The 27,837-nt window shown below is 28.2% G+C and overlaps 6 protein-coding genes across 6 annotated transcripts; 3 read left to right on the top strand and 3 right to left on the bottom strand.

Annotated features, from left to right (window-relative positions):
• Positions 1-2,245: 2,245 nt before the first annotated feature.
• On the bottom strand, positions 2,246-5,084 carry LOC134828700 (lamin-B receptor). Its single transcript, XM_063841688.1, has 3 exons — positions 5,015-5,084; positions 3,155-4,822; positions 2,246-3,094 (listed from the first exon to the last, which is right to left on the bottom strand). The coding sequence occupies exons 2-3, from the start codon at positions 4,803-4,805 to the stop codon at positions 2,808-2,810; spliced, it is 1,938 nt and encodes a 645-aa protein (XP_063697758.1). The 5' UTR covers positions 4,806-4,822; positions 5,015-5,084; the 3' UTR covers positions 2,246-2,807.
• A 1,147-nt stretch (positions 5,085-6,231) lies between these two features.
• LOC134836762 (3'-5' exonuclease Snipper) lies at positions 6,232-7,343 on the top strand. Its single transcript, XM_063851976.1, has 2 exons — positions 6,232-6,381; positions 6,447-7,343. The coding sequence occupies exons 1-2, from the start codon at positions 6,353-6,355 to the stop codon at positions 7,210-7,212; spliced, it is 795 nt and encodes a 264-aa protein (XP_063708046.1). The 5' UTR covers positions 6,232-6,352; the 3' UTR covers positions 7,213-7,343.
• Positions 7,344-8,146: 803 nt separating this feature from the next.
• Positions 8,147-12,425, bottom strand: LOC134827127 (KAT8 regulatory NSL complex subunit 3). Its single transcript, XM_063839675.1, has 3 exons — positions 12,107-12,425; positions 10,396-11,707; positions 8,147-9,659 (listed from the first exon to the last, which is right to left on the bottom strand). The coding sequence occupies exons 1-3, from the start codon at positions 12,236-12,238 to the stop codon at positions 8,233-8,235; spliced, it is 2,871 nt and encodes a 956-aa protein (XP_063695745.1). The 5' UTR covers positions 12,239-12,425; the 3' UTR covers positions 8,147-8,232.
• An 81-nt stretch (positions 12,426-12,506) lies between these two features.
• On the top strand, positions 12,507-14,466 carry LOC134830992 (ras-related protein Rab-4B). Its single transcript, XM_063844619.1, has 5 exons — positions 12,507-12,659; positions 12,731-12,811; positions 12,991-13,090; positions 13,150-13,499; positions 13,942-14,466. Exons 1-5 carry the CDS (start codon positions 12,644-12,646, stop codon positions 14,046-14,048), a joined length of 654 nt encoding a protein of 217 aa, XP_063700689.1. The 5' UTR covers positions 12,507-12,643; the 3' UTR covers positions 14,049-14,466.
• A 691-nt stretch (positions 14,467-15,157) lies between these two features.
• LOC134837535 (apoptosis inhibitor 5 homolog) lies at positions 15,158-17,235 on the bottom strand. Its single transcript, XM_063852920.1, has 2 exons — positions 16,923-17,235; positions 15,158-16,820 (listed from the first exon to the last, which is right to left on the bottom strand). Exons 1-2 carry the CDS (start codon positions 17,175-17,177, stop codon positions 15,423-15,425), a joined length of 1,653 nt encoding a protein of 550 aa, XP_063708990.1. The 5' UTR covers positions 17,178-17,235; the 3' UTR covers positions 15,158-15,422.
• Positions 17,236-17,323: 88 nt separating this feature from the next.
• LOC134836984 (general transcription factor IIE subunit 2) lies at positions 17,324-18,333 on the top strand. Its single transcript, XM_063852286.1, has one exon. The coding sequence runs from the start codon at positions 17,407-17,409 to the stop codon at positions 18,307-18,309; it is 903 nt and encodes a 300-aa protein (XP_063708356.1). The 5' UTR covers positions 17,324-17,406; the 3' UTR covers positions 18,310-18,333.
• Positions 18,334-27,837: the final 9,504 nt, after the last annotated feature.

Raw genomic sequence — 27,837 nt, forward strand, 5'->3', positions numbered from 1 at the left:
AAATGTATAATTATATAAATATTATAATATAGGATTAAATCGACGTTATTGTCAACAAACAGTTTTTTAGTCGTAGAAAAAGTAGCATAAAGACAGACTTATGCTTGGATGACATACCGCGTTACATTGAATCAATAATCGACGTCCTTTTCCACACATTTTTAATTTTTTAATAAATAAATTAAAAAAATATATTATTTTTACTAAAACATATATATTAAATGAATTGCTGACTCAATCAAAAATATGCAAGAAAATAATAAAAAAAAAATTATTAAAAATTTTACGAAACAACCTAACAGTCGAATGATAATTAATTAATTATTATTAAAAAAAAAAAATGAAAGAGTGAAAAATGTATCGCCTTTTAAAAAGAAAGTATTCAATTTCTAATTAATTAATTAAAATTATCTCACACAAAACAACCAAGAATATGTCAAAAATAATATCAAATATTTTTCACCTTTAATTATTTATTTTATTATATTTTTTAAAAATATTTTTATTTTTAGCAGAATGTCAAAAACACACAAAAATTATATTTTATTTAACTTTTATTTTTAACTTTAATGCACATTTCGGAAATTTCTAGTTCAAACAAGAGAAAGAAAAACTTCCGCGTGTTATTGTGAGTAGACAATACACCAACAATACTTACTTTTTGAGATGATCAAAGCAAACATAATATATATAAAAGTATTCGTATTTAAAAAAATATATAATTGGAAAAAAATATAAAAAATTTTCAGTATCATTAAAAATTTTAATTTAAATCAAAAAATATATTAAACAAAAAAAGATATATAACAGCTTGTGTTTCTAGAGCAATAATAAAAATATATATGAAAATTATATGAAAGTTAGCCAAATAATAAACCATATAATAAACATATATAAAAAATATATATTTAAAGAAAATATTATAAAAAACGTTGTATAACTGTATTAGGCTGGTACGGGGTCAAAAATCAAGGAACAAAACAACCAAAAAGTTATATTGAGTGTATATTTGTCGTTTTTAATTAAAAAAATTATCATTATCATAACTTACCCAACACAAAAAATATATATATTAATATAGCAAAATACATAACTTATTTAGCCGCGAGTATGAAAAATATTCAAAGTTTATCATATATGCATATTATTAAACAGAAGCATCAAATATTATATATAAAATAGTAATTAATTATTGTGTTAAAAGAAAGAAAGTAAAAAACAAACAAAAAATTTGTTAAAATTAATGTCCGTGTAACATCTCTCAGTACTTTCAATCATAACAAGGGGAACACACAAAATAAAGTTGTTGGTGAAAAGCTCTAAAAATGTGTTTTTTATAAAAAAAAAATAATAAAATAAATATTTAGGTACCTACTGTTCCTTATTTTTTTTTTAATTCAAAAATGATTTTAAAAAATAAATTTTTTAATTCAAAAATAATTTTAAAAAATATTTTTTTAATTCAAAAATAATTGAAAAAATTTTTTTTTATTCAAAAATAATTTTAAAAAATATTTTTTTTAATTCAAAAATAATTTTAAAAAACATTTTTTTAAGTCAAAAATATTTTTAAAAAAAATTTATATTTTTTTTTAATTCAAAAATAATTTTAAAAAATATTTTTTTTAATTCAAAAATAATTTTAAAAAATATTTTTTTTTTAAACAATAATTTGAAAAAAATATTTTTTTTTAATTCAAAAATAATTTTAAAAAATATATTTTTTTTTAATTCAAAAATAATTTTAAAAAATATTTTTTTTTTAATTCAAAAATATTTTTTTTTTAATTTAAAAAAATTTTAAAAAAATATTTTAAAAAATATTTTTTTTAATTCAAAAATAATTGAAAAAATTTTTTTTAATTCAAAAATAATTTTAAAAAAATATTTTTTTAAATTCAAAAATGATTTTAAAAAATATTTTTTTAATTCAAAAATGATTTTAAAAAATATTTTTTTTAATTAATTAATAAGGAAATAAGTAAAACTCAAAAATTTTTATTTACATATATTTTTATTATTTCAAAAAATTATCTCTCCAAAAATATCAATATCCTTAACATCAATAAATTTTTTTTATCAATTTTTTCAAAAGTCTTATAATTATAATTTATTTTCTGATATTATTTTTTGTTTGATCAAACACACTCTTATAATTAATTTTTATTTTTTTCTCGCCTTCTATAATTAATTTTAAATATATTTTTTTAATAATATATATTTTTTCTAATATATATTTATTTGCTTTTATTTTTATTTTAATTATCATTGTAAATCACTAATTTTTATTTATTATTAATTTTTTTTGTTTTAAATATTTAAAGAAGTTATAATTTTCTATTTTGTAAATTTTTGCTACAAGATATTCTATTATTTTCGAAAATATTTGTACTCCTAATTTTTTTTTTTAAATAATATGATAGCACTACTGATGTGTGGCACCAATTCTTTGTATTTAGAATATTTTTGTTAACTGAAAGGTGAGTGTTTTTTTTTAAAGAAAGTTACTGAATGAGTCTTTTTACTCTTTGTACGTTCGTCATCTCTTGTTTTGTACAAAATTATATGTATTTTGCAACTAAAATTTAAATTAAATCTAAAAATTTTCCATCATGTCTTATGTTCTTTTTTTGTCCAGGCTTAAAAAAAATTTCTTAAAGCTACTGATTATAATTAAAAATCAAATAAATTTTGATTATTTACAGGAAATTATGTATAAATTTTTTTTATAAACTATCCGAGTTTAAAATATGTGCGTCGTCAATGAAATGTGTAAAAAAATTAGAGAGAAAGTCGCAAAAAAAATCTTAGAAGACGTATGGTACAAGAAGATTTTTCACTTCCGTACAGTATCGTTGCCATGCCGAGTCGTATCTGTTGGCGTGTCGGGCATCCAAACGGAGGGCGCGATGCACCAAAAGTGCAACGGAAAAGACAACGGCAACAACTGGGGGCCATGCAAAGCGCCCAAGAACGACCAAAAGGAGTGACAAGTAGCACAAAACGTCAGCAGTGTAGTTGGGTTGACGTACCGTCTTCCATAATCCGTCGACTAACAAGCGGGAGCCTTGGAAAGTTGGGATCGATTTAACTTCTGTAAGGAAAAAATTCAATGTTAAAATGAAAAAAATTCAAATTTTAATGAAAAACTTACTCAATGATTTCGAAGGATTCCATCTGAAGTCGTTCTTTGTCTTGTTCGCCAAGCGTTTCGTGACCAAAGCCAATAAAAATACAGTTCCAAGCACACACAAAACCCAGCAATCCAACTTGACTTTGAAGTCGAAAACGTATTTGGCGACAAAAGATGTCAAAAACGGGAAAACTGCATATCTCAACAAACATCCTGCTCCAACGCCCTCATATTGCAGTTCAAATGTCTTCGATAAATGATGTTCAAACACCAACAAATCCAAGCAATAGACAACGACGAGTAATGACAAAACCAATGGCGCTACGTCGAATTTCGCACTTTGGAGCAAATACAATGCCTTTTCGTGCATCTTCAATTCCAGCTCGGTTTCGAGTACGGGGAACTTTACATTCTTGTACAAGAAGAAGCAGTTAAGCAGCAATGTCGTGATAACGGAGAGATGATAATGCACGAGCTTGACATCGACCAACGAGAACCATTTGGGGTTAATTTCGCGTCCCACGAAGAAATCGCAGAGGAAATTTCCGGTTTTGGCAAAGGGATTCCAGTGCGTTTGGGCGACATACGACGAACGTACGTAAGCAAAAACGGATTGAACCAAAGCATTTACCAAATACAGGAGCACCAGTTGATTGTAGTTCCGCAAAACGGTATCGACGACATTGTACTTGAAATATTCGGCAACAACGACTGCAACACCCGATAAAACTGCCAAAGTCAAGCCGTTGAAGGTATATTCGGAGTATCCGCGATCCGTGTGTACCTTGATGACACGCCCGAGCGGGAACATGTTGAGCGTAAAGACACCCAAGAAGAATGGCAAGACGAATTTGAGCAAATCCAGGTTGTAGTAAGTGCTGAGTTGCTTGAAATCATTCAAGTTTGGCTTGCGGAAACTGCAAGTGCGTCCGTTGCAGTAATAATGGAGCCCGTAAGTGACGAGTGGCAAGAGCAAAAGCATCAAGAGACATCCCCATTGTCCTCCGAATTCCTTAAATTCATCCAATTTGGAGACAGGACGACGTTTGAAGGTTAATTCGACGTCGTCAGTGTCGGAATATTCAGGACTGGCATCGACAACGCTGCGACTTTGACTGACACTTGCGGATTTACGGAGTTCCGCAGCAGCATCTTTTCTCGTCTTGCGTACGGGACGCGGACTGAAATCGGGATCACTGTCGATGGCGGATTTAGCAGTTAATTTCGCCGAACGAGCGGGAGATCTTCGCGTTACTTTCGGACTTGTCTTAGTTTTTTCCTTTTTTTCAGCACTTTTGGGGCTTTTCTTCTCGTCTTTCGACGTTTTTGTCGTCTTGAGTTTCTCAATTACGACATTCGGGGTTTTTTCCTTCTTTTTCGCAGCTTTTTTCTCGTCAACTTCTTCGACTTCCTTCTTCACGGGCTTCTTCGTTTCTTTTTTCACGACACGCGCAGGCGATTTCGACTTTGGTCTGCCCCGGGAACGTGCGGGAGACTTTGATGCGGGACGAGATTTTGATGTTTTCTTTACGGGAGACGCGCTTTGCTCACGCTTCATTGCAGCTTCGTTGCGCGACGGGCTTTTGCGTGGTTTTTCCGTTTTTGATGACGCCACTTTGTCTGCAGACTCGAAAAAGGCACCGTATCTCGTGGCACGGCGTTTATCAGACATTGTTAGAGATCCGAGTTCTGCAATTGGAAATAAAAAAACATTCAAACAAAACTTTCAAATTGGGGGAGGTTAATCAACCGCAGGAATCGCGCGTCTTTTTCTCGAGCACCATAATTATCGGGATTTCTCGAAAACCGCGAGGGTTAGCGAAAAACTATCATCGAATCCGGGTGCAAGGACGTTAAATTGATGTTTTGCGAGATATTTACCTGATTTTTTAATTTATTTTAGGCGAGAATTTACGTGTTTTCGCACTGCGCGTCTCTTATTTAATGAAATGTCAGTTAAAAAATGACGCTTGGGTTTCTGGCAGCCAATCAACGAGAAGGTACGTACACATAGACATACGTGTGTACGAGAAATGTTCGTGAGGGTAAATAAACAGTTATCAATTTCATGCGTCTCATTGGCAAAATTATGCTTGAATCAGCGTAAAAGTCTCGTATATCACGTACAGCCTGTATGGTACATGGCGTCATCCATTTAAGGAGAGTTTTTGACCTTCTTTTAAAAAATTTTTTTTTTCAAAATCAGGTAAAAAATTAATTTTTTGTAGATCAAAAATGTATTTTTGTTTGTTTCTACCTGTTTATTTTTTTCTAATTCTAAGAAATAGATCCTTAATGTTTAAATAAATAAATAAAAAAAAAAAATAAATAAATTCATGCCCATTTTTGATTCAAATTTTTTTAAAAAATATTTGAATTTTTTAGAATTAAGTTCAAGACTATTTTTTTTTAATTTTTTAGCGATCAATTTTAATTAGGTATTTAATTTTGAAAGAGAAAAAGTATTCTTCTTGAAGAGCTTTAAAAGAAAAAAAAAAATTAATTTCAAAACGATACAAAAATTTAAATGTTTTGGATGAATTTCTTAAGTTTTTTAATATCAATTTATTTATGTAAATAATTAAAATAGATTTTTTTAACAAAATTAAAATTTTTAAATAAAAATGGAAAAATTAAAATTTCATAAGAAAAAAACTGTCAAAAAAATTTGAAAAAAATTCAGTAATTTTATGAAAAATTTTTTTAAAGAAGAAAATTCAAGTTAAAATATGATTTTCAAAACAAAAATTAAAAAAATTCAAAATTTTTTATAAAATTTTTTGAAAATGTCTTGAAAAATTATGAAAATACAACAAAAAACGATCAATTTTGATGAAATTTTTAACTTTTTTTTTATTTTGCCCCATTGGATTTTTGACTTTTAAAATGGGGCATCGGACTTTATTTTTAATTTTCATTTGGAGCGGCCTTATTTTAATTTCACAAAAATTTTTGGAAAAAATAAAAAAAAAATTCATTAAATTTGACTTTAATTCAGAAAATTAATATAAAAATCTTGTAAATTTCCCTCCCCTATTGTAAATTTTCTCCCCCACAACTTTTGACGCCATTTCTGGATGACGCTGCTATAGATGTACGAGACATACAGCGTACGATAAACAAAAACACGAGAACAAAACATTGGAAAATTGATCATTTTTTGACGAAAACTTTCGAAAATTTCGCATTTCGGACAAATGGAATGCCCACAAAGCCATTATGGAAGTGTCTTTGTTAGATTTAGCAAAGTAAGTAACCAATTTCCCCCCTTTCCAAACACTAAAACTCACAAAAATCGCATTTTTCTTTGTAGAAGATTTAATTTATTAACGACCGTCGAAGCACCTCCCGCGAATGTCGAAACCCGCATTGATCGAAAACACAAAAATGGCTCACGCAAAACCAAAGGAGACCCTTTCAAGTACTTTATTTGCCTAGATTTCGAGGCGACGTGTTGGGAAAAAGCTGACCAAGCCAAATGGAAGACACAAGAAATCATCGAATTCCCCTCGGTTTTGGTTAAAGTCGATACGGGCGACGTTGAAGCGGAATTTCAACGTTACCTGAAACCTGTTGAATTCTCCACGCTGACGGATTTCTGCGTTCGCCTCACGGGAATCACGCAAACGACTGTCAACAATGGCTGTGCGATGAAAGAGTGCCTCCAGGACTTTGATTTGTGGATGCAGAAAATTTGCAAGGAGCGAAATCTCGTGCTGCCAAAGACAAATGTCGATTCCGCCGGAATGAATGTCGCACTTTGTACATGGACCGATTGGGATATCATCACGTTGAGTAAGGAATGTGCAAGGAAAAAACTACGAAAACCTCCTTATTTCGGGCAATGGATCGATGTGCGGAAAATTTTTATGCGACACTACAAAATTAAGCCAACGTCGTTTAATCACGCGATTAATCATGTCGGACTGAAATTTGTGGGCAAACCTCATTCGGGCATCGATGATGCGAGAAATTTGGCGCGGCTTGTGACGAAAATGAAGAAAGATGGAGCCAAATTTAGCATTACGAAGGACACGGCACCGTACCAAGCTGTAAATAAACCAGTGCAAGAAATGTGACGCCAAAAGTCACCCAAATTTAATTTCGCAGCAGTGTATTATATTATTGCGATAGTTTTAAGTTTTTTCTTTGCTCTCATTTGTAGCAAAATTTATTGGAGAGATTAAAATATTTGGATTTAATTAATTAACAAAAATTTTCTTTTTACTTTTTTAATGTCAAAAAAAAATTGAAGAAGGATTTTAGGTAAAAAATAATTTTTTAAAAAAATTTCTTATTAAAAAAATTCAATTTGATGAAAAAAAAATTGTTAAAAAATTCAAAATATACAAATTTATTTTTTTTTTTTCTTATTTTTTTAATTAGAATTGCTGTTTGAAAAAAAGTTGAGGCATTCAAAAATTTTTTAATTTTTTATCTCCAAAGAACTTTTTATTGGTTGATAATTATACGAAAATTTGCTCAAGAAATTTTTTCAAATTTACAAAAATTCAGAAGATTTCTTAAATTTTTTTTTATGAGAAAAAAAAATTTTTTTAATAATTAAAAATTATTTGAAAATATTTTTTAAAATTAATTTTTTAAAATTTAATTTTTTTAAATTTTTTAAAAAATTGAAAATTTAGCATTTTTTAAATTTATCGAACCAAAAATTTTCGCATTTTTTTAAATATTTCTCAAATGCTTTTTAATTTTTATTTGAAATATTTTTTAAATATTAAATATTTCAAAGTTTTTAACAGAAAAAAATTGAAAACATTAAATATCGAATTTTTTTTTTCAAAAAAATATAGAAAAAAATGCATCAAAAATAATTTAATTTATGAAAAAATTGAAAAAAAAAGAAATACTCAAAAAATCTCAAATTTTGAAAAAAAATTAAGGCCTGCTATGGTTTAAATTTTTAATTTGTCAAAAAGGTTTTTTTTTTATAAATTTGAATTAAAATAACTAAAATTCATTTTCATAAGAAAAATGGCAAAATATTTTTTTTTTCATATTTTAAATTTTATTCTTTATGATTTTTCCCTCAAAGAGATTATTAACAAACATTTTCAAATAAAATTCCTTCTCCTCTTTTAATTCTTCTTCGTTAAAACTGTCTCATGTGTCGTCTGCGTCGATGTCAGCACATTTGTACCTGGCGGGACATTCACCCTCTTCACCGTCAAGTTGCCTCTGTTCAAAATTGCTGTCTTTGGTCGTTGAATCACGATCGTTCCCGCAGTTCCCTGCTGACTCATCGACGTCTGAATGGGCAATTGTACGGTAGATTGTGTCGTGCCATCGACATTTCGATAAACTTTCTTGATTTGTTGTCCCTTGTTGTCAACATTTATGATGATTGGCTGATATTTCGGGTCAGCAGGCTTAATAATCGAACTATTGATGATCTCAATTTTCTTTCCGCTCGAAATTGGCGACGACGAAGTGCTACTACTTTGAATGATGCTCGACGACGGAGATCCCGAAGTTGCTGGGATGACAATTTTCTGCCCGTCTGTGGTTGTGACGATGCGCGCGTACTTGATTGTTGTCATTGGACCTCCGATAGTTTTGGTTGTCGTTGTCGTTGACATCGTTTTGATCGGATTTTTGTTCAAAATGACCATATTTCCGGGTTTCGTGACAGTTTTTTGGCCTGCGATACTGCTAATGACGAATTGTTTGCCTTGCGTTTGGAACGGAGAGCTCGTTGTTGTACTCTGAGTGCCCGATTTCGTTTGGATTATGTACTGCGTTCGTGGTTGCGTGATCGTCGTTGGCTTTTGGATCGTTTTGTACGTCGTCGTCGTTGCGGGAGATGCAACTTCAGGCGTTATATTGCCATCACTGTCGGCAAAAACAACCGGCATATCGAGAATATTTGTGAAATCGGTGCCACTGCAATCCGCACTGAGTGTCGTTGACGACGAATCTGACGTTGTCGAAGAATTTCCCGCACTTTGTTTCATTATCGTGAATTTCGTCGGGCTGAAATTCGATTGCATGCCAGGTTTTGTCTCGATAAACGTCTGTCCCGTGCCACTAACTCCCGATTTTAGTGTGTAAATTTTGGATGTTCCGCCGGTTTTTGTTCCTGCATTTTGAGATTTGACAGTTATGAACTTTTGTTCGTTCGTTGCTGTCGTTGAAGGACTCGGTTTTAGCTGAATAAATTGATTTCCGGAGATAACTTTGAACGTTTGTCGCGGAATTTTGCCCGTTGGAGTTGTCGTGAAGGTAATTGATGAATTTGCGAGTTGCTTTTGGGCGTTTGCGTTTGCTGGTTTGATCTCAAGTTTTGTTATGCCAGAATCGCTTTTGATCGAAGGGATGGGAGAAAGTTTTTTGCTGTCGATGTGAAGGACGTTCAACGAAGAATCGCTTTGTGATGGTAAAATGCTTTGAATGGCGTCGTCGAGAACTTTGCCAGTTGGTTGTACGAGAGAAATTAATTTATTTTTGCTTGGAGGCATTTTCTTTGGAGGTGATGTTATGTCGCTTCGATCCAAACGAGGACGACCTAAAAAGAAAAAAAAATAATTTAATTAATTAAAAATTAAATTTAACTTAATTTTAATTTAAGTTTTTTATGAAAATCGGAATTTGATGTTTGAAAAAAAAATTTCAAAATTTTAAAAGAATTTTTTTACAAATTTTTAATTTTTTATCAAAGAGTTTTAGTTGAATTATCCGAAATTTTTCTAAAGATTCTTTATTAATTTTCAAAATTTTATTTAAAAAATTAAAAATTAAAATTTTAATAAATTTTTAATTTCAAGTTTTTAACATTTTTTGAATAAAAACTAATGGAATTCAGAATATAAAAAAATTTTCCCTTAAATTTTTATTTTTTCATGAATTTTTTTACTATTTTTGATGATTTTCTACAAATTTGTCATAAAAAAATTAATTCAAAATTTTTGATTCATAAAAATTAAATTAAAATTAAAAAAAAATTAAAAATAATTTTGAAATTTAACTAATAGAAATTTTATTTAGATTTTTCACTTTTGTATAAAAATGTTTAAATAAAAATTTTAAATTATTTAATTTTCTATTAATTAATTTTTTTTATTTTTTTAAAAATATATTTTGTAAAAAATTTTCTTTAATTTTTTTTCTTTTTAATATTAATATTCTATAATTTTAAAAAATTTATTCAAAATTTTTAAGAAAATTTATGATTATTTGACTATTATTTTAATTTTTTACGATATTTTTCAAATTTTCACAAAAAACTATCAAAAAAAACTTACCAAGCTTCTTCGGAACATCCCCTTCACTAATTTTCCGTTTCTTCCCTGACGACAAAGGAGTCGAAGTTTGAATCCCAATCTTACTCGGAGACGTATGCGACGGATCAAGCACTCTCGCAGGCGTTCCCATCGGATATGGCTTCACTTTTGTCGGATTTTCCAAAGACGCTGTTGCAAATTCTTGTATCTCATCCATTATCATGTTATCGATCATCGCTTGTGTCACTCCCTCAATCTTCCGTTTTGTCTTTCCCACACGTAAAGCATCATCTGCCGATCCAACGACAACCATTGAGGTATTTGCCGACATCCGTTCTCGCAACGTTTCGATCTCTTCGGGGCTTGAACGTGCTGCATTTTGTCCCACGATGAAGAGAACGGGCACTTGCACACTTAAAATATTATCTTCGGGCGTTCCTCGTACACCATTTATCGTGTTGTAACCGAATCCGAGGGTAATGATGCAATTAACGGGTTCAACGACACCAACTTGTAACGCAAGCGCTGCCCCAGCATTGAATCCAACGAGAATTATTGGGCGTTCGGGTGTTTCTTGACGGATTTCTTGCAGTTTGGCGCGCGTCGTGAAGAGAAGTTGCTCCGTTACGGATTGCAAAGGTTGATTTTTGCCCATAGAACCTGTTACGGGTACCTGAACAGGCACAACAGCTGCCATTGTCGTGAACAGAGTGAGCCATTGTTGCATCCTTCCGCTTGCAGGACCCATCGTTGGCCCAGAAGGAACAACGACGATGTACGGGGAATTGGGTAATTTGCGATTTTTATAAGCGACTTGCGGTTCCCAAGGTTTTTTCAAAATATATCCGACTAAATCTTGATTTATGTTTCCGGGACGCCCGAAAATTATCCGATCAGTAAGTGACGGGACTTTTGCTTTCAACGTTTGTAAAGTATCCATATAAATCGCCAAATATGACGAAGGTAAGTTATCCAGCAAAATACTGTGAACCCATTGAGTTAATTTTGTGTCCCATGAAACGCTGGCAAAGGCTTTCCTCAAGCGTTCGACGGATTTATCGACTATCGTTCGTCGGTGAATGGCTTCGTGACTTCTTCCGGCAATTGCGAGTCTCGCAAGTCGATCTAAATCGAGTAAACGAACGATTTTGCTGAAAAGTTTCGATTGTTGGGGGGTCCAAGTGTACTTGACGATGCGATCTTCCCATGGTTCTTCGTCGGAATGATTGTTTTTGATCTGCAGCGAGATTTTGAAACACTCATCCATCTGCTCCTTGGCAGCTTCTTCATTGTACGGCGGGATATTTGCGTTGTGAGAGTCTTCCAAGTCGATCTAAAATGATGAAAAGTTGGTTAAAGTCAGAAAATTCAATTAAAAGATAAATTATGATGATGAAATGATCAAAAATTTTTTGGATTTTACGAAAAATCTCATTTCGAGAGCGAAAAAATTCATTTTTGACACCTAAAAGTTGATTTCAAGAGCAAAAATTTTAATTTTGAGAATGAAAAGCTCATTTTGAGAGCTGAGAATTTCAAATCGAAATCTAAAAATTGATTTTAAGAGCTAAAAAGTTCATTTTAAGAGCTAAAAATTCATTCCGAGAACTAAAATCCACAATTTTTCGACTAAAAACTCAAACGTTGAACATTTTTCCCTCTGAAAATTCACTAAAAACCCTTATGGAAGGAAATCCAAAACATTTTCAACACTTTTCAGATAAAAACTTACATCATCATGCGAATGCGTATGACACGAAGGACACTGTGGCGGTCGATGTACCATCAAAGTTCTCGTTTTATTACATCCCACAGTCGCCTCGGAGTCCGTTTTGTCCCTTGGATGCGAATACGAGTGCTCCATGGATTTTGATTTAATTCCGGGTTTCTCGGAATCTATCAAAATAACCTTATTCCTCTGTGATTCGTTAATTTTCACGGCTTTTTCGCTACAGTTGCACCAACCGTAGCTCACTGAACAAACAAAAAATGGAAAAAATCAAAGAAAACTCGCGGAAAAAGCACGAAAAACACTCGAAAATGACGAAATTGTGTTATGATGCGGGTCCTAATGCACTTTCGACGTGTTTGTGTCACGCGCATGACGTGAGTCCAGCACACAATTCAGCAAGAGTGCGAAAGTTCACAATACAAAAAATTAGAAAACTGCTAATTTCGTGTTTATTTCGCGTTTCTCTTTTAGTTTTGGCGTCTAATTGTCGCGAAAATCGTTCGTGAGAGACATTTTTACATTTGTGTGAAGGAAAAAATGTCGGAATCCTATGGTAAGTTTGATAAATTTTGCATTTTGTGTGACGGAATGTCTCAAGGAGAACAACTAACTCTAATTTTGCAGACTTTTTGTTCAAATTCTTGGTGATCGGCAGTGCTGGCACGGGAAAATCGTGCATTTTGCATCAATTTATCGAAAGTAAATGTAAGTAACCTGCGAGAGATGAGGTTGAAAAGTTGCGAAAATCACGTATTTGCATGAAAAATTTTGTTACCTGACTTTTAAAGCACATAAATAATTTATTGCATTTGATTACTCACTCGACAACTGACTGGTTTCGACTGTAAACACGTTCACTGATGTGTATTTTTGTTTATTTTTAGTCAAAGAGGGGTCATCACACACAATCGGTGTCGAATTTGGCTCAAAAATCATCAATGTGGGAGGTAAAAGTATTAAATTACAGATTTGGGATACTGCTGGGTGAGTTTTTTCCTTAAAAACTATTCAAAAAACAAAATTTTAAATTATTTTATTTTCAGTCAAGAACGATTCCGTTCCGTAACCCGCAGTTATTACCGAGGAGCAGCTGGTGCATTGCTCGTTTATGACATAACGAACCGCGATTCGTTCAATGTGCTTGAAAATTGGTTGTCTGACGCTCGTACTCTTGCAAGTCCAAATATCGTGATCTTACTTGTAGGCAATAAACGTGATTTGGAAGACGAACGGGAAGTTACTTTTATTGAAGCAAGTAATTTTGCGCAGGCAAATGAGATGGTTTTCCTCGAAACAAGTGCAAAATCCGGTGAAAATGTCGAAGAAGCATTCCTTAAGTGTTCAAAGACGATCTTGGCGAAGATACAAAATGGTGAATTGGATCCCGTTTCAGGTAAATTTATTTTAAATTTTTTATTAAAAATTAAATATTTTTTTTTTTTCGAAAAAATTTTCAAGAAATTATTAATTTTTTTCGAATGATATATTTTTTTAAATTATTTTTAATTTTTTTTTTTATTTTTAAATAATTTTTAAAAATGTTTACAAATTTTTATTCAGTTTAATTGAATTTAATTTTAATTCAATTTTAATATTTTTTTTTTATTTTTAATTTTTTTACAAATATTTTTTTTATTATTTTTTTAAATTAAAAAAAAAAATATTTTTAGGTGTTCATTTTTTCCAATATTTTTTTAATTTATTTTTTTCAATATTTTTTTTTATTTTTCTTCGAATTTTTTCTTCTAATTTTTTAATTCTAAATAAATTCTTAATATTTTTAAATATTTTTTCATATTAAATATTTTAAATTAAAAATTCATTATTTTTTTCAGTTGGTTCTGGCATCCAATACGGCGACACTTCACTCCGCAATCTACAAAATCCGCAACCATCGAACAGGACATTCAAAAAACCGGATTGCAGCGGAAGATGTTTTTAATAGCGACACAGTCCGTAGTTGATTCTTTGGCTGTTTCGTCATTTTTGTCTTTTACTATGCAAATAACTACAATTGAACAAGATAAAAGTGATAAAGATATAATATTATTATTATTTTTAACGCACAATTCACCCCCTTTTTAATTTTATTAGAGATAAAAAATAATCACGTGAATAATTAAAAAAAAAAGAAAAAGTAGATATTAAGAGTCAAAAGTGTTGTTATAGCATTAAAAAGTGCACACTTTTTATTTAGTATTGACACTGCTTTGACACCCTAATTTATGGCTAAAACTGTAGATCTGTTTAAATTTCTAATTTTACGTTTTATATTGACCCTTGAATGATTGAATTGAGTTACCCGCCTTTATTTTTTATGTGTCTTTATGGAATTATGGTTGCTTAAAATGAAATTTAATTCGCCCAAAAATTCTTGAATTTTTAATTTTGAATTAAAATTTAAAATAGAATTGATTTTAAAAAATTTTTTTAACAAAATTTTGTTTTTTGTTTTTTTTTTGGAAAAAATAATTTTTTAAAAAATTAACTTAAAAGTTTTTGTCAATTAAAAAAATTAAATTATAAAAAAAAAATTTCATAGATAAAATTTAAAAACTTTAAATTTTAATAAGAATTACGAAAAAAATTACGAACAAATTCTCAAAAATTTTGATTAAAATTTTAATTTTTTAAAAAATTTAAAAAATTGCTCAGAAAACAATAATTTAAAAATTTCATTTTTTTTCAACCAAATTCCTTCCCTTGAATGTACAAAAAACTGCATTTTGTAACTAAAAATTTTCCAATATTGGTGATAGTAAAAATTAAAAAAAAATAATTCTAAAAAAACGATAGTGACCAAATAAAAAATTACCTTTAATTTCTTCTTCGTACTTGAATGGTTTCTCTGTTGATTATCATTAAAATAAATAAAAATAAAAAAAAAATAATTGAGAACAAAAATTCATTAAATAATCAGAAAATATATTTTGTATCGAATACTATTAAAAATTAATAGAAATTAGGAATAATTGCATTGTATTAAAGGAAACTATTAGAAAAATCAATAAAATAGAATTTTAAAATAAAATTTTGTTTTTCATATTAGAAGTTTTTTATTTTTATAATTTTATCAAAGGAAAAGATTCAATTTATTCAAAACTAGATTTAATTTTTAGTATTTTTAAATGTTAAGATTTACCGAATTTTCGGTAAATTTTCATTCTCGATTGTTTTGTTAATCATCTTACGCGCTAAATGCGAACTAAATTGTGAGAAAATGATCTAAAACTACGATGAACGGGTAAAATGCTCTTGTGTACTGTCGGTCATAAACTAAATTTTATGCAAATGTTGCATACGGTGTCTCGCGTCTCTAATAGCGCCCAAAGCGTTTTTGTCCACTTCGGAAGCCTCCGCCTCCTCCGGATCGTCTTCCGCCGCCGCCTTGTCGTCGTTTATTGCCGCCTGCTTGGCCTCCTGCGTAATTTTTCACCCCCGCCGAATATTTTCCCGAGGGCGGCGCATAATATTTCTGGTCTTGTCCTTCGGTGCGTTTTCCTTTCTTGCTGTTTGGAGTCCCGTCAAAAGTGATGGGAGCATGACGTTTGGTGCCTGCGCCTCCGCCGGGACTTGTTAAATCGACAACAGATGCAGCGCCATCTTTTCCTTTCGGAGCGAGCCACGAAAGATTGACTTTGGCTTTGAACAATGGCGGCGAATGGAACAAATCGCGGATCAATGTGCTGATGTTCGAGGTCGTTTTGAGTGCGGTGACCTTGATTTGGTTCTCGTCGCTCTTCAATTCTGCCGGAGTTTGTCCCTTAATTGCCTCTTGGAGCTTTTTGAGGTAACCCTGTGTGCCGCGAGCCAAGTATTGAATGCGTTGTTTGAAGTCTTTCAAGCTGGCAGCGTCTTCGGGGAACGTCAAGAACTCGGGAGCTTGTTTTCCGACGCAATGTAATGCGTAAAGCAAACATTCGGCATGCGAGAATTGGAACGAGGGAGTATCAGAGATGTCTGTATCCAATGGCGGCAAGGGCATATATTCCTGTAGAATTGCATAAATCCGTTTGACAGCCTCCTGAGGATTTTCCAAGGTCCCGCAATAGGTACACAACTCAGCAAATACCTTCAAAAGTCGTAATTGGGTCTGACTTTGATCGTCGGCGGCGCCAATTAAGTTCCAAGTACTCAACGGAAGCAACTTTTCGCACATGAATTTGACAAAAGGTGTCGATTCAACCTTATTTGAGAGATATGGGACTGCTTCTGTCGCACAAAAGATGAATCTTTCGATAACTTCATCTTCTGCAGCCAAAGTACCACTCAACTCGACATCCAATTCGGCTTGTTCAACAGCAATCTTCACTAATTCCTGATGTCCTGACACAGTAGAGGCAAGTTTTGTCTTCGCCAGGATCGTCATGCACAAATGAAACTCATCCGCGGTGACATCTTGCAAGATTTTCTTCAATTCCACGACAATAAACGTTTCAATTTCCTTCGTGACGAGATCTCCGCAGAATTTCATGAACTTTTGTGACAAATATTGGAAGCAACGTGCACGAGTAGCTTCGTCGCCGGCCGTAATTTGACTGAAAATGCCACTTAAAGTACCGAGAACGTCGTATTTTGCCAACTGCTGAAGCGACAAATGGACTTGTTGTAGTTCCATGGGGTCATCCGAGAGCAGGAGTTGTGATAGGATGTCGGCAATTTTGGGCGTGTGTTCTTTTGTGTCCTTGCAAAAGTTGGGCAAATCTTTGATGGCCTGAAAAATTCACGGGATTAATGGAAATTTCGAGAATATAAACAAAATTTATCGATTTTCTAACCTCGATCGATAAAATTTTTTAAAATTTTCGAAAATTACCTGTCTTCGTGTGATGCCATCCTCGTCTTCGCATAAATCCAGTTGGCGATCGATTGCGGTGTCAGCCAAGCTCGGGAAATGCTTGAAAAATTTGGGGATAAATTGTGCCGCTAGCTTCTTCTCCTTGGCGTTCCCTTTAACAGCATTCAATATTTCCTTGTATTCGAGCTCGTAGTCTGCGATTTTGCCCTTTGTCAGTGCTTCGGAGAGCACATCGTAGTTTGCGTACAACTTATCGATCGTATCTTGACTCATTTTACCAGAATTTGATGCAGAAATGAAGAGAATTTTCGAAAAATCGTCAGAAAAGACGCTCTAGTGCACATTTGTAGCGAAATTTGTTTGTGTCATGGGTCAGTTTGAATCAGCAATGGCAATTTATCACTTTGGACCGACTCAAAAATCGACGAAAAACAAAAAATTCAAGAGGCTCCGTCGATTTTCATTGAAAAAACCTGAAATCCCGTCACATTAAAAGCTCAAAATGGATCCAGCGTTGTTGCGAGAACGTGAGCTTTTCAAAAAGCGAGCTCATGCGTTGCCAACTATCGAGAAAAAGGTCAAAGAATCGTCAAATGCGTCGTCTGCTACATCTTCCAAAGATGCTTCGAAGCCCAAATCTCGTCCTTCGTCGAGTGCTGGGCCTCGTCTCGATGCCACAAACTACAAAACGATGACCGGAAGTTCCCAATATCGGTTCGGAGTCCTTGCTAAAATTGTCAAACACATGCGAACGCGACATCAGGAAGGCGACGATCACCCGTTGTCGCTCGAAGACATCCTCGACGAGACAAATCAACTCGACATTGGCAATTCCGTGAAGAATTGGCTGCAAAACGAAGCTCTGCGAAACAATCCAAAGATCGAAGTGACGCCCGAGGGCGAATTTGTGTTCAAGGCTGTGTACAAATTGCGTGACGGCAAGAGTTTGATCAAACTTTTGCGACATCAAGACCTCAAAGGTATTGGCGGCGTGTTATTAGACGATGTACAAGAGTCACTGCCACACTGCGAGAAAGTTTTAAAGGCGAGAGCGAATGAAATTATCACAATTACGAGACCGATTGACAAGAAAAAAGTACTTTTTTATAACGATCGAACGTGTAATTTCTTCGTCGATGAGGAATTTCAGAAGCTGTGGCGCGGAGCAGCTGTTGATGCCATGGATGACGCCAAAATTGAGGAATATTTGGAGAAACAAGGCATCAGGTCGATGCAAGATCAGGGTCCGAAGAAGCCATTAGTGCCGAAACGCAAGAAGAATCCCATTAAGAAAAAGACTTTCAAGAGACCTCGTGATAATGAGCATTTGGCTGATGTGTTGGAGACGTACGAGGAACAATCGTTAGGAGCATCCGCGAATCATACAGCGGGTAGTAAAAGTTAAGAGAAAAATTAAAAGAAAATAAAGAAAAAAAAATTTTTTATACAAAAATTAAAATGTGATTTATTTTTTTGATCTGTAGATATAAAAGGTATCAAATTTATTTTTTTAAACATTTATTTTTTTTTTCGTTTTTTTTAATTTGATATATTTTTTATAAAAATAATTTTTAATTTAAAAGAAAATAAATTTGATTCATTATTTTGAATTAAAAATAAAAAAAAATATTTTTTTTGATTGATCTTTAATTTATTTTTTATTAAATTTCTAATTTTATTTTTTAATAAAAAATAATAATTTATTTATTAAAAATTTTAATTTAATTATTTTAATTTTTAAAATTCAAAAAATAAATCATTAAATGAAATTAAATTTGGAAATTATTCTATAAAATTAAAAAAAATATAAAAATCTTTTAAATTTTTAAAAAATAATTATTTAAATTTTATAATTAATAAATATTGTAAAATAGAAAAAAAATAAAAATAATTAATCATTTTTGTAAATAAATTTTTTTTTAATTCAATTTATTTTTTTTATTTATTAATTAAAAAATTTTTTATTTTTATACTTTTTATATAATTTTATTATATTTTTTTTAAATAATAATAAATTTTTAAAATAAATTTATTATATTTTAAAAAATATTATTTTTTTTCACAAAAAATTAAAAATTATTCAAAATAATCTATTTTAATGAAATCACAAATTATGTATTTTTTTTTTCAAAATATTTTTTAAAAAATTAATTTACTTTTTTTTATTTAAAATATAATTTTTAAAATTAAAAAAATTAAATTAAATTATTTTTAAATTAAATTAAATATTTTTTTTATTAAATTATTTTTTTAAAATTAAATTAAATTAAAATTTTTTCCTTACTGTTCCTGCCTAACAGTACGGTTAACATACCAACACAACACCAAATAAATATGTTGTTTGAATTTTCCTCTCAATTTTATTAATAAAAAACCACTTTTATATGTTGACTCCGAACAAAACTTGTTACCGTGCTGCTCCACTCATTCGCAAGAAAATACAACATACAAACATTCGTTTTACTCTCTTGTCTTGCGTTTTCGTACGACAAACACTCTTCTACGGCGCACCACGCTCGTGTATGGCAAAAAAACAAAAAGGAAAGGGGGGCTATGGTTTGAATTTGTGATTATTGCAGCTTGTATGTACGAAAAAAAATATTGTGGTAGTCAGTTGAAAAGTTTCTTTCGTGTCGTTGAGATTGTAATTGTCGCTGTGTTTCGCCGACTTTTTTTTATTTTTTATTTATTTTGAATTTTTTTCGATTTTTTTTAATTAAAATTTATTTTCTAACAAATGCACGAAAATCAAATGCGTGCATGGAAAACTCTAAACTGCAGAAATGTTGCATCTGGACAACAATTGCAACGAAAAAATTAATAAAATAAAAAATTGATTGATAAAAAAAATTAATAATGTGATATCGAACACGATTACTTGGCAACATAAATAAAATTAGTAATCAAGCCGTGCTGTCTATAAATGGAGTTCCGTTCCAAAAAAATAAAAAAAAATAGAAATAAATAATTTTTACTAATGAAACAGAAATATAAATAAATAAATAACAATTAGCTGAAAAAAAAATCAGCGAGTAACAATACACGAGAAAACAACAACTGTTGATCACTTTTGTCTGCACGCGTGCACCATAATTTAATGCAGGCAAATAAATAATAAAAATAATAAGAATAAGTAAAAATATAAAGTGAGCAATGTTGAAATCTGCATAGAGCTACAACATATAGCTGCAGTCACCAGCAGTGTGCTAGTTTCGAAAAATAATCACAGCAACATTCACAGATAATTTAATGAATGAATGAAATTGAATTGTCGAGAAAAAAGAAACAAGAAAAAAAAAATAAAAAAAAATTGAAGGCATGAATAATTATATAAAAAAATGTATTAAAACCTAAAAATAACAAAGATTAGTTAGTGGTGCAATAAATAAAGTTTTTAGATAAGCAAACAACAAAAAATTACTAAAAAAAATAATCGACCATCCAAAATGATGCAATTTTTGCACGAAAAATATATTTTACACTTGATTTAGTAAAACATGAATTTTTATTATTAAAATATATAAAATAAGACATCAAAATTGATCCAAATAAAAATTATTATTAAAAAAAACTAAAATAATTAAAAAACCCCTTTTGAGGCAATTTTTCGAGAAAACAAACAAAATATTTCCAAAATGGGATACAATAAAAAATTACCGGGACTGTGTGCTAGTTTAGCAATTATCATTCTTACTTTCATGGATAATTGTCTATTAACCATGCAACAGCAAGATAAGCATCAACAAACAGCGCAATCGATTCAAGGTAGGATTTTTTAATTTTTTATTAATTATTTTTGAATTAAAATAATATAATATTAATATAAAGTATGTATATATTAAAAAAATAAATATTAAGTGATTATGTGAAATTTAAAAAATTAAATAAATATAAATATTAAAAATAATATTTTATATTATTTATTTAAATATTAAATTATTTTATATAATAAAAATAATACAAAAAAATTAAATAATATGGAGAAAAAAAATTAAATTCTATAAAAAAAAATATTATTTAAAAAAAATAAAAACTTTTTAATAAAAGTTATGAAAAAAACATTAAATTCTGTAAAAAATATATATAAAATTATAAAATATATAATAAATAAAAAAAAAATCTCTAAAAAAATTAAACAAGTAAGAAAAAATTTAATAATATAAATAATACAAAAAAAATTGATGAACTAAATAATTAACTACATATTATTTAAAAAAAAATAAAAATTATTTAATAAGTATTGAAAAAAAATCATAAAATTATGTAAAAATAAATATATATAAATTATAAAATATATAATAAAAAATATTACAAAATATAAAACAATAAAAAGTATATTTACAATATATTTCGGTAAAAATAATAAAAAAATACAAAAGATAAAGTATCAATACTGTGTTGATTTTTATTTCATTAAAAATATGCCATGCATATATAAACATAAAAGAAGAAATGAAGATATTATAAAGTCATTGTTGTTAAGCGTATCATTGGGAGAAAGTGAAAGAAAAAAACCCATATTGAGAGTTGCTGAATTGTTAAGTAATTGTTAGTGTTGATACAAATATACAAAATAAAAAAAAACATTGTAGTGATAATAATGATTATAATAAATGGACAATGATTTTAAAATTAGGTTTTTGTATTATTTTCGCATTATTTACAACTCTACTCGTAACGAGAGTGATAGTTTTTTCACGATCTGTGTGTTAATAATTGACATAAACCGTAATAATAATAAAAATCAAGACAAAACAAAGTATTCAATAGTTAAATAATTATTTATTATTTATCGAAAATTGTAAAAATTATTTTTTTCGTTAGAAAGAAATCTGCGTTTTTATTTTTTGTTATCTAATAAGTTTAGTTTTTGGGTGATTAACATACACGCCTCAATTAATTATTCAACGAAACGAATAAAAAAAATTTTTATTGACAATTTCCGAGTTTGTCTGATATCTAATCTTCATTGCAACCGTCTTCCTCATAAAAATCAGTAGTTTTAAGGTTACACACCCAATCACGTTTTGAGTCGTCTTTAAATTTTTTTTCGGTCATCTATCATTTTATGACTAACCTTTAAGCCAACTTGTGTTCCAAAAAAAAAAATTGTTTACTGTCTGAAAGTTGTCTAGTTTTTAGCATGATAAATTAGATAAGTTTGCGAATAAATAGATCATGATTTTTTTTTTTTTGATTATTTCAAGTCATAACAAAGTATAACATAACAGTTTCGTTATAAAATATTTTTTTTTGGTGGTCTTTAAACAACAAAAAATTAACTTTTCTAATGCTATAGAATTAAATTGTTGACTTTTGTTGAAGTTAATCTGATTCAATTAACGTTAACTATCTTTCTCCATCAAAATATATAATTTACAAATTGTTTTTTTTCGTTCCGGGCGCTATCGTGTTACATTATTTATCAATGAAATTTATCATCATCATCATCATCATCGTACAACATCATCTATTCACCTAAACTGTGTGTTTTTTTTTGTTATTCGTTTACTGTCTGTTAACTCTTCTCTTTTTTCGTATTTTTTATTATTTATTTATTTATAAAGAAATTAATACATACACAAGCAAGATATACTATATTTGTGTTGTGTGGTGAAATGCATCTAAACTAAACGCTAAATGAGAGATAAAAAACTGAAGAAATGCGGATGTAAAAAAATATTTTTTGAATCTTTATTTGAGACAGTGGCATTTAATTACTGTAGCCGATAAATGTTGTATTTTGAAAAAAAATGTATTTTTTTCTGTATTATTTTTTTATGTTTATGAAAAAAAATAAACATTATCTTTAATATACATGTTTAAAGGTTTTTAAATTAAAACGGCGAAAATAATAACAATAAAAATTTTTTAAATTAAATTTTAATAAAATTTGACAATTAATTAAAATTTTATTAAAAATACAATTTTTATTAAAATTGCTGTAAAAAGTTAATGAATATTAAATAAAAAAAAAATATTTTTATTTAAAAATTAAATAATTAATTAATAAAAATTATTATTATTATTATTAATTTAATAATAATTTTTTTATACTTTAAATAAATAGCAAAAAAATATATGTATTTTGATTTAATAATTTTTAAAACTAAATTTAACTTATACTAAAAAATATTTTTACTAAAAAATAAATTATAAATTAAAATTAAAAAAAATAAAAATAAAAAAAAAATTAAATAAAATTAAAAAAAAAAATATGTTATTGAGTATAAACTAAAAATAAATAAAAAATAAAAATTTTTACAACTAATTTAAAAATATTTATTTATTTAATTTTTTGTATTAAATTAATTAAATTTATTAAATATTTTATTATGAAATTAAAAATATTTTTTTTAAAGAAAAATTAAGTAAAAAAATATCAGTATAAAATTATAATAAAAAAATTAAATATGTTACTAAACATAAACAAAAAATAATTTATAATCAAAAAAACAGAAACAATAATTAAATAAAAAAAACAGGAAGGCAAATTCTTACCTGAAACAACAAAAAATGATTACTCAACACACTTTTGAAGAGCAAGGTCACATTACCGCGTACTCTCGCTCCATTTTACTATTTCATCTATGTAAAGCCGTCAGCAATATTCACTAGCTTACCCTGAAACAGCAATAACTTATAAAAAAAATCATATAAAAATTTAGTGCATATTTTATTTTATTTAACGCAAGCTTATCAAATGTAAAGCATTTTTATTTGAATATGATACACCTTTTCAGATAAACTCTTTATATTAATATTTTTTCAAAGTAAATACACTTCTTGCATGTTTTAACAAGTCATTATTAGTGTATTAGCATTGATTCGAATGATCATCATCAGATATATTCAATTTATTCGATTGTTAAATACTTTGCCAAAAGTGACTTTTTAAGTAGATATTCAATTATATTAGTTTTGTGAACAAAATTATTATTAATAAAATGATTCACTGTCGTACATGCATACAAAAACTCATACAAAGACTCTAAAAAAAACTTAAGTGGAATAATTTTGCCTAAAGCGAGGTCATTTTTCTCCTACATTATTCATTATAATTTTTTTTTTAAATAAAAAAGCTGAATGAATACACGTGTGTTGTCTATGTATATGACTAATAATGATGACGCGAATTTTGAATTTTGATTTCAATTTATTTTTCATTAATAAATAAAAATACTTCAATATCACTGATTGCGCGCTGTTTAATTATATGCAACACTCACTCATTTTTTTTAAATTTTTTTTTGTATCTATACATTTTACAACATACATATATGTTTGATTATAACTTTGCCCTGTAATTTTTTTTTGTAATTTCACCACAAACACATGATAAAGTTTACGAAAATTATTCATTGACAAAAGTAACACGTAATTAGGGCTTCGAATATTTTTTTTTATTCAATATACAATTTTTATATATGATTGTTGTACTTGACCAGCATTTTGTACAACATTTCAATAAATATGTATTTATTACGTGTGAGAGTTGAAATTACATTGAATTTAAAAAAAATAAAAAAAAAATATATGAAATGATATTTGAATGTCAGTTGTTCTTGGTAAGACCCAACCCAATATGAATTAAATATAAATTATTAATTGAATTTGCGGCATGCATTTTGTTTAATCATAATTTATTAACAATTATTGGTATGCTCTATTAATACCGTTAAGTAGGAGTGTTGTAGCGTCAAGTACATTTTTTTTTATTAAGATATAAAAAAAATTACTTTTAATAAAAAAAAATTATTAAGAAAAGCATTTTTTCATGCATCATGTGCGTGTTGCATTTTCAGTCTAGTTAATATTTGAAAATTATATTTTTAAAATAATTATTATAATTTACGTAAAAAGTCATAAAAACAAGTTTTCTATAAATAAAATAATTAAAACATAAAAAGAATTTATTTTCGAAATAAATTTTATAAAAAAATGTATATTGACATGGTTTAAACGTGTAAAAAACGCATTTCAATGCGTAAGTCGGCAGGGTGTTTTTTTAAAAGTAAAGTAATAATAAATAATATATAAAATAATCACATATAAGGCAAACCCAATTTTTTCTTTCGAGAAACCTTGATTTAGATTTTTTTTGTAAAATAAAAAATAATTGTATAATTATACTTTTATATTTATTATATGTGCATGTTTGTAGGTTCGTCGCTTGTTAAACACATGTCTTTTGTTTTAAGCCCAATTTTTTGATAAAATATTTTTAATATTTTTTTTTGTATAAAAAACCCACAAGATTATTGCAAAATCCGAAAAACGTAAAGATTTATACAAAAAATTAATTTATTAAAATTAAACATTTATAAAACATTATAATTTGAGTAAATTTGCCAAAATTTATACTTTATACAAACAAAGCTACTTTAGGTATATATTTTTGTTTTACCGAAAAAACATTTAAAAAAGGTGACAAAATTGACATATCACCTCCGCAAAAAAAAAAAAGTTTATGCACCGAATCGACCTGCGGTGAATAATATTTGGTAATATGTGTTGCTTCACATGATTTTTTTTTTATTATTATTGTTAAGTCAAAAAAATTCCGTGTGATTTAAAAATTAACGCAACGCAAACTGGTAAATTGAAGATGATGATGGTACTTTAAGCAAAAAAAAAAAAAAAAAAAAAAAAAAAATTAAGCAAAAAAATAATATTATTATTACTGTGCGTTAAACTTATGAGAGATTTCAGGTTTTTCTTTATTATCTTGCAGTCGGCCTGTTTTTTCAACATATATACGTTAAGCATGTAGAAACACAAGAGACAGAGAAAACATATGTTTTAACAAAATGAAACCAGTTTTTCGAAAGAAATAGTTGAAATAGTATTTGTTTCATTGTAAAAAAAAAAATAAAAGAGAGAAATATTGAGGAAATTCACTTTTTAATGATAAATTTGTACGAGACGACAACGATGCGCGTGATGCGGGACGATACATTGCAGAGATAATGTTGCGAACGCATGTCTGACTCAGATATCGGCAAAATGTTCGATTTCTTTTTCTTAACGGTAATTACTGTAGAAAATTGTAGAAAATGAAATTGTTTTATTTTTTGCAATTATATTAAATTATTATTTATTTTATCATTTATTGTATCAGATTTAAATCAAAATTAATTTTAAAAACAAATTATAATTATTTTTTTAATTTAATATAAAAAATAAATAAACATTTAAAACAATATTTATTCTAAAATTATTTAAATTTTTTTTTAATTTTTATTTATTTATATTTTTTAAAAATATAGTTTAAAACTTATTAATATAAATTTACTATTTTTTAATATTTCAATAAAAATTAAATTAATTAATTATTATTTAATTAATTTTTAATTAATTATTTAATTAATTTTGAATTAAATTTAAAAAATAAAAAAAATTAATATAAATTTATTATTATTTTTTTATAAATAATAATATTTATTTAATATTGTTATTATTAATATTAATTTAGTTAATTATATTTTTTTTTTGTTTTAAAAACTTATTTATTTTTTTTTAATTTTAATTTTTTTTTATATTTTTTTAAATTTATATTTTAAAAATTATAAATAGGTATAAGTTTTTTTTAAAATATTTTAATCAAAATTAATTATAATAAATTTAATTATAATTGTATTAAAAAAAAAGAAATTTAATAAAATTATTATTAAAGATTTAAAAATTATTTTTTCTTGTAATTTTATCAATAGTATTAATAAAAATAATAATTTTATTTAAAAAAAAATATTTTTATAAAAAAATATGTCTAAAAATTTGACAAAGGTAGTTGTTTAACACCCAATAAAATAAATAGTAGGTTAAAAATATATATGTTGAATACACAAAAACATACATATATATATTACAACATTTTGCACTAAAGATCTATTTGAGTGTAAAGATAATAATGCGCGCACTGCAGTCACGCTATATAGCCGCTATAATAATATCTAAGCAACATGCTTTAATTTATATAAAAAAAAACAACTGCATGCTTGCATGAATATTTACGCCAAGTACTAGAGCAACTTTATTCATATCTCTCTCTCGCGTTGTTATATATACATATTTATTTATACACATAAATATTTAGTATAAAATAAAACAAGAATTACTTTCGCTTTTGCTCAAGGCCTACTACTGCCAGCCAGCAAGCAGTTGGTCTTACATTCATTAAAACTCTACGTCAATACATGTACTTTACTCAAAAAATATATAAAAATTAAACATTATATATAATGTATAAGGTATGAAATCAATCTACTTTAAAGAGAAAAAAAAATTAAAATATGCGCACAAGTTTTTGACTTGCTGCTGTTTTGTGTTGCATGTGACTACTCCCATGTAATGTCATGTGTGTATAATGAGCATACATATATGTTGGTTGACAACAACAGAAACAGCGCGCGGTCATAAGAAAAGAAATATTTTTTTTTTTGCAAAAAAGTATAACATTAAACATTATATTGTACTTGATTTTTATTTTTATTTCAACAAAAATGTGTATTAATATTATGCATGTTACTTGTAAAACAATACAATGTCCATATATGATACACATATTAAATAAGAATTGAAACTTGAATTGAACTGTGCAGTACTAGTGTAACAATATTTCCTTATTAAAATTTATTTTTTTAATCATATATGTATAATGTAACTTTTATACAACAAATCTGGGTGGAGTATTATAATTGTAAAGGAATGTAATAATCATATATAAAAATAATATATAATAAAATGAGATCAAAGAATCAATGCATAAAGACAGATTCAATGGTCAATTCTTTGTTTGAATAATAAAAAATTAATATTTATACAAGAAACCTTGCTTAACTATGCATTAATTGATTTATTTTATTATTATTAATAATATATATGTTAATAACTAAACAAAACATACATCGATACAAGTTTATTTAATGATAGG

The sequence above is a fragment of the Culicoides brevitarsis genome, chromosome 1 (assembly GCF_036172545.1).
Source record: "Culicoides brevitarsis isolate CSIRO-B50_1 chromosome 1, AGI_CSIRO_Cbre_v1, whole genome shotgun sequence".
NCBI classification, from domain to species: Eukaryota; Metazoa; Arthropoda; class Insecta; order Diptera; family Ceratopogonidae; genus Culicoides; species Culicoides brevitarsis.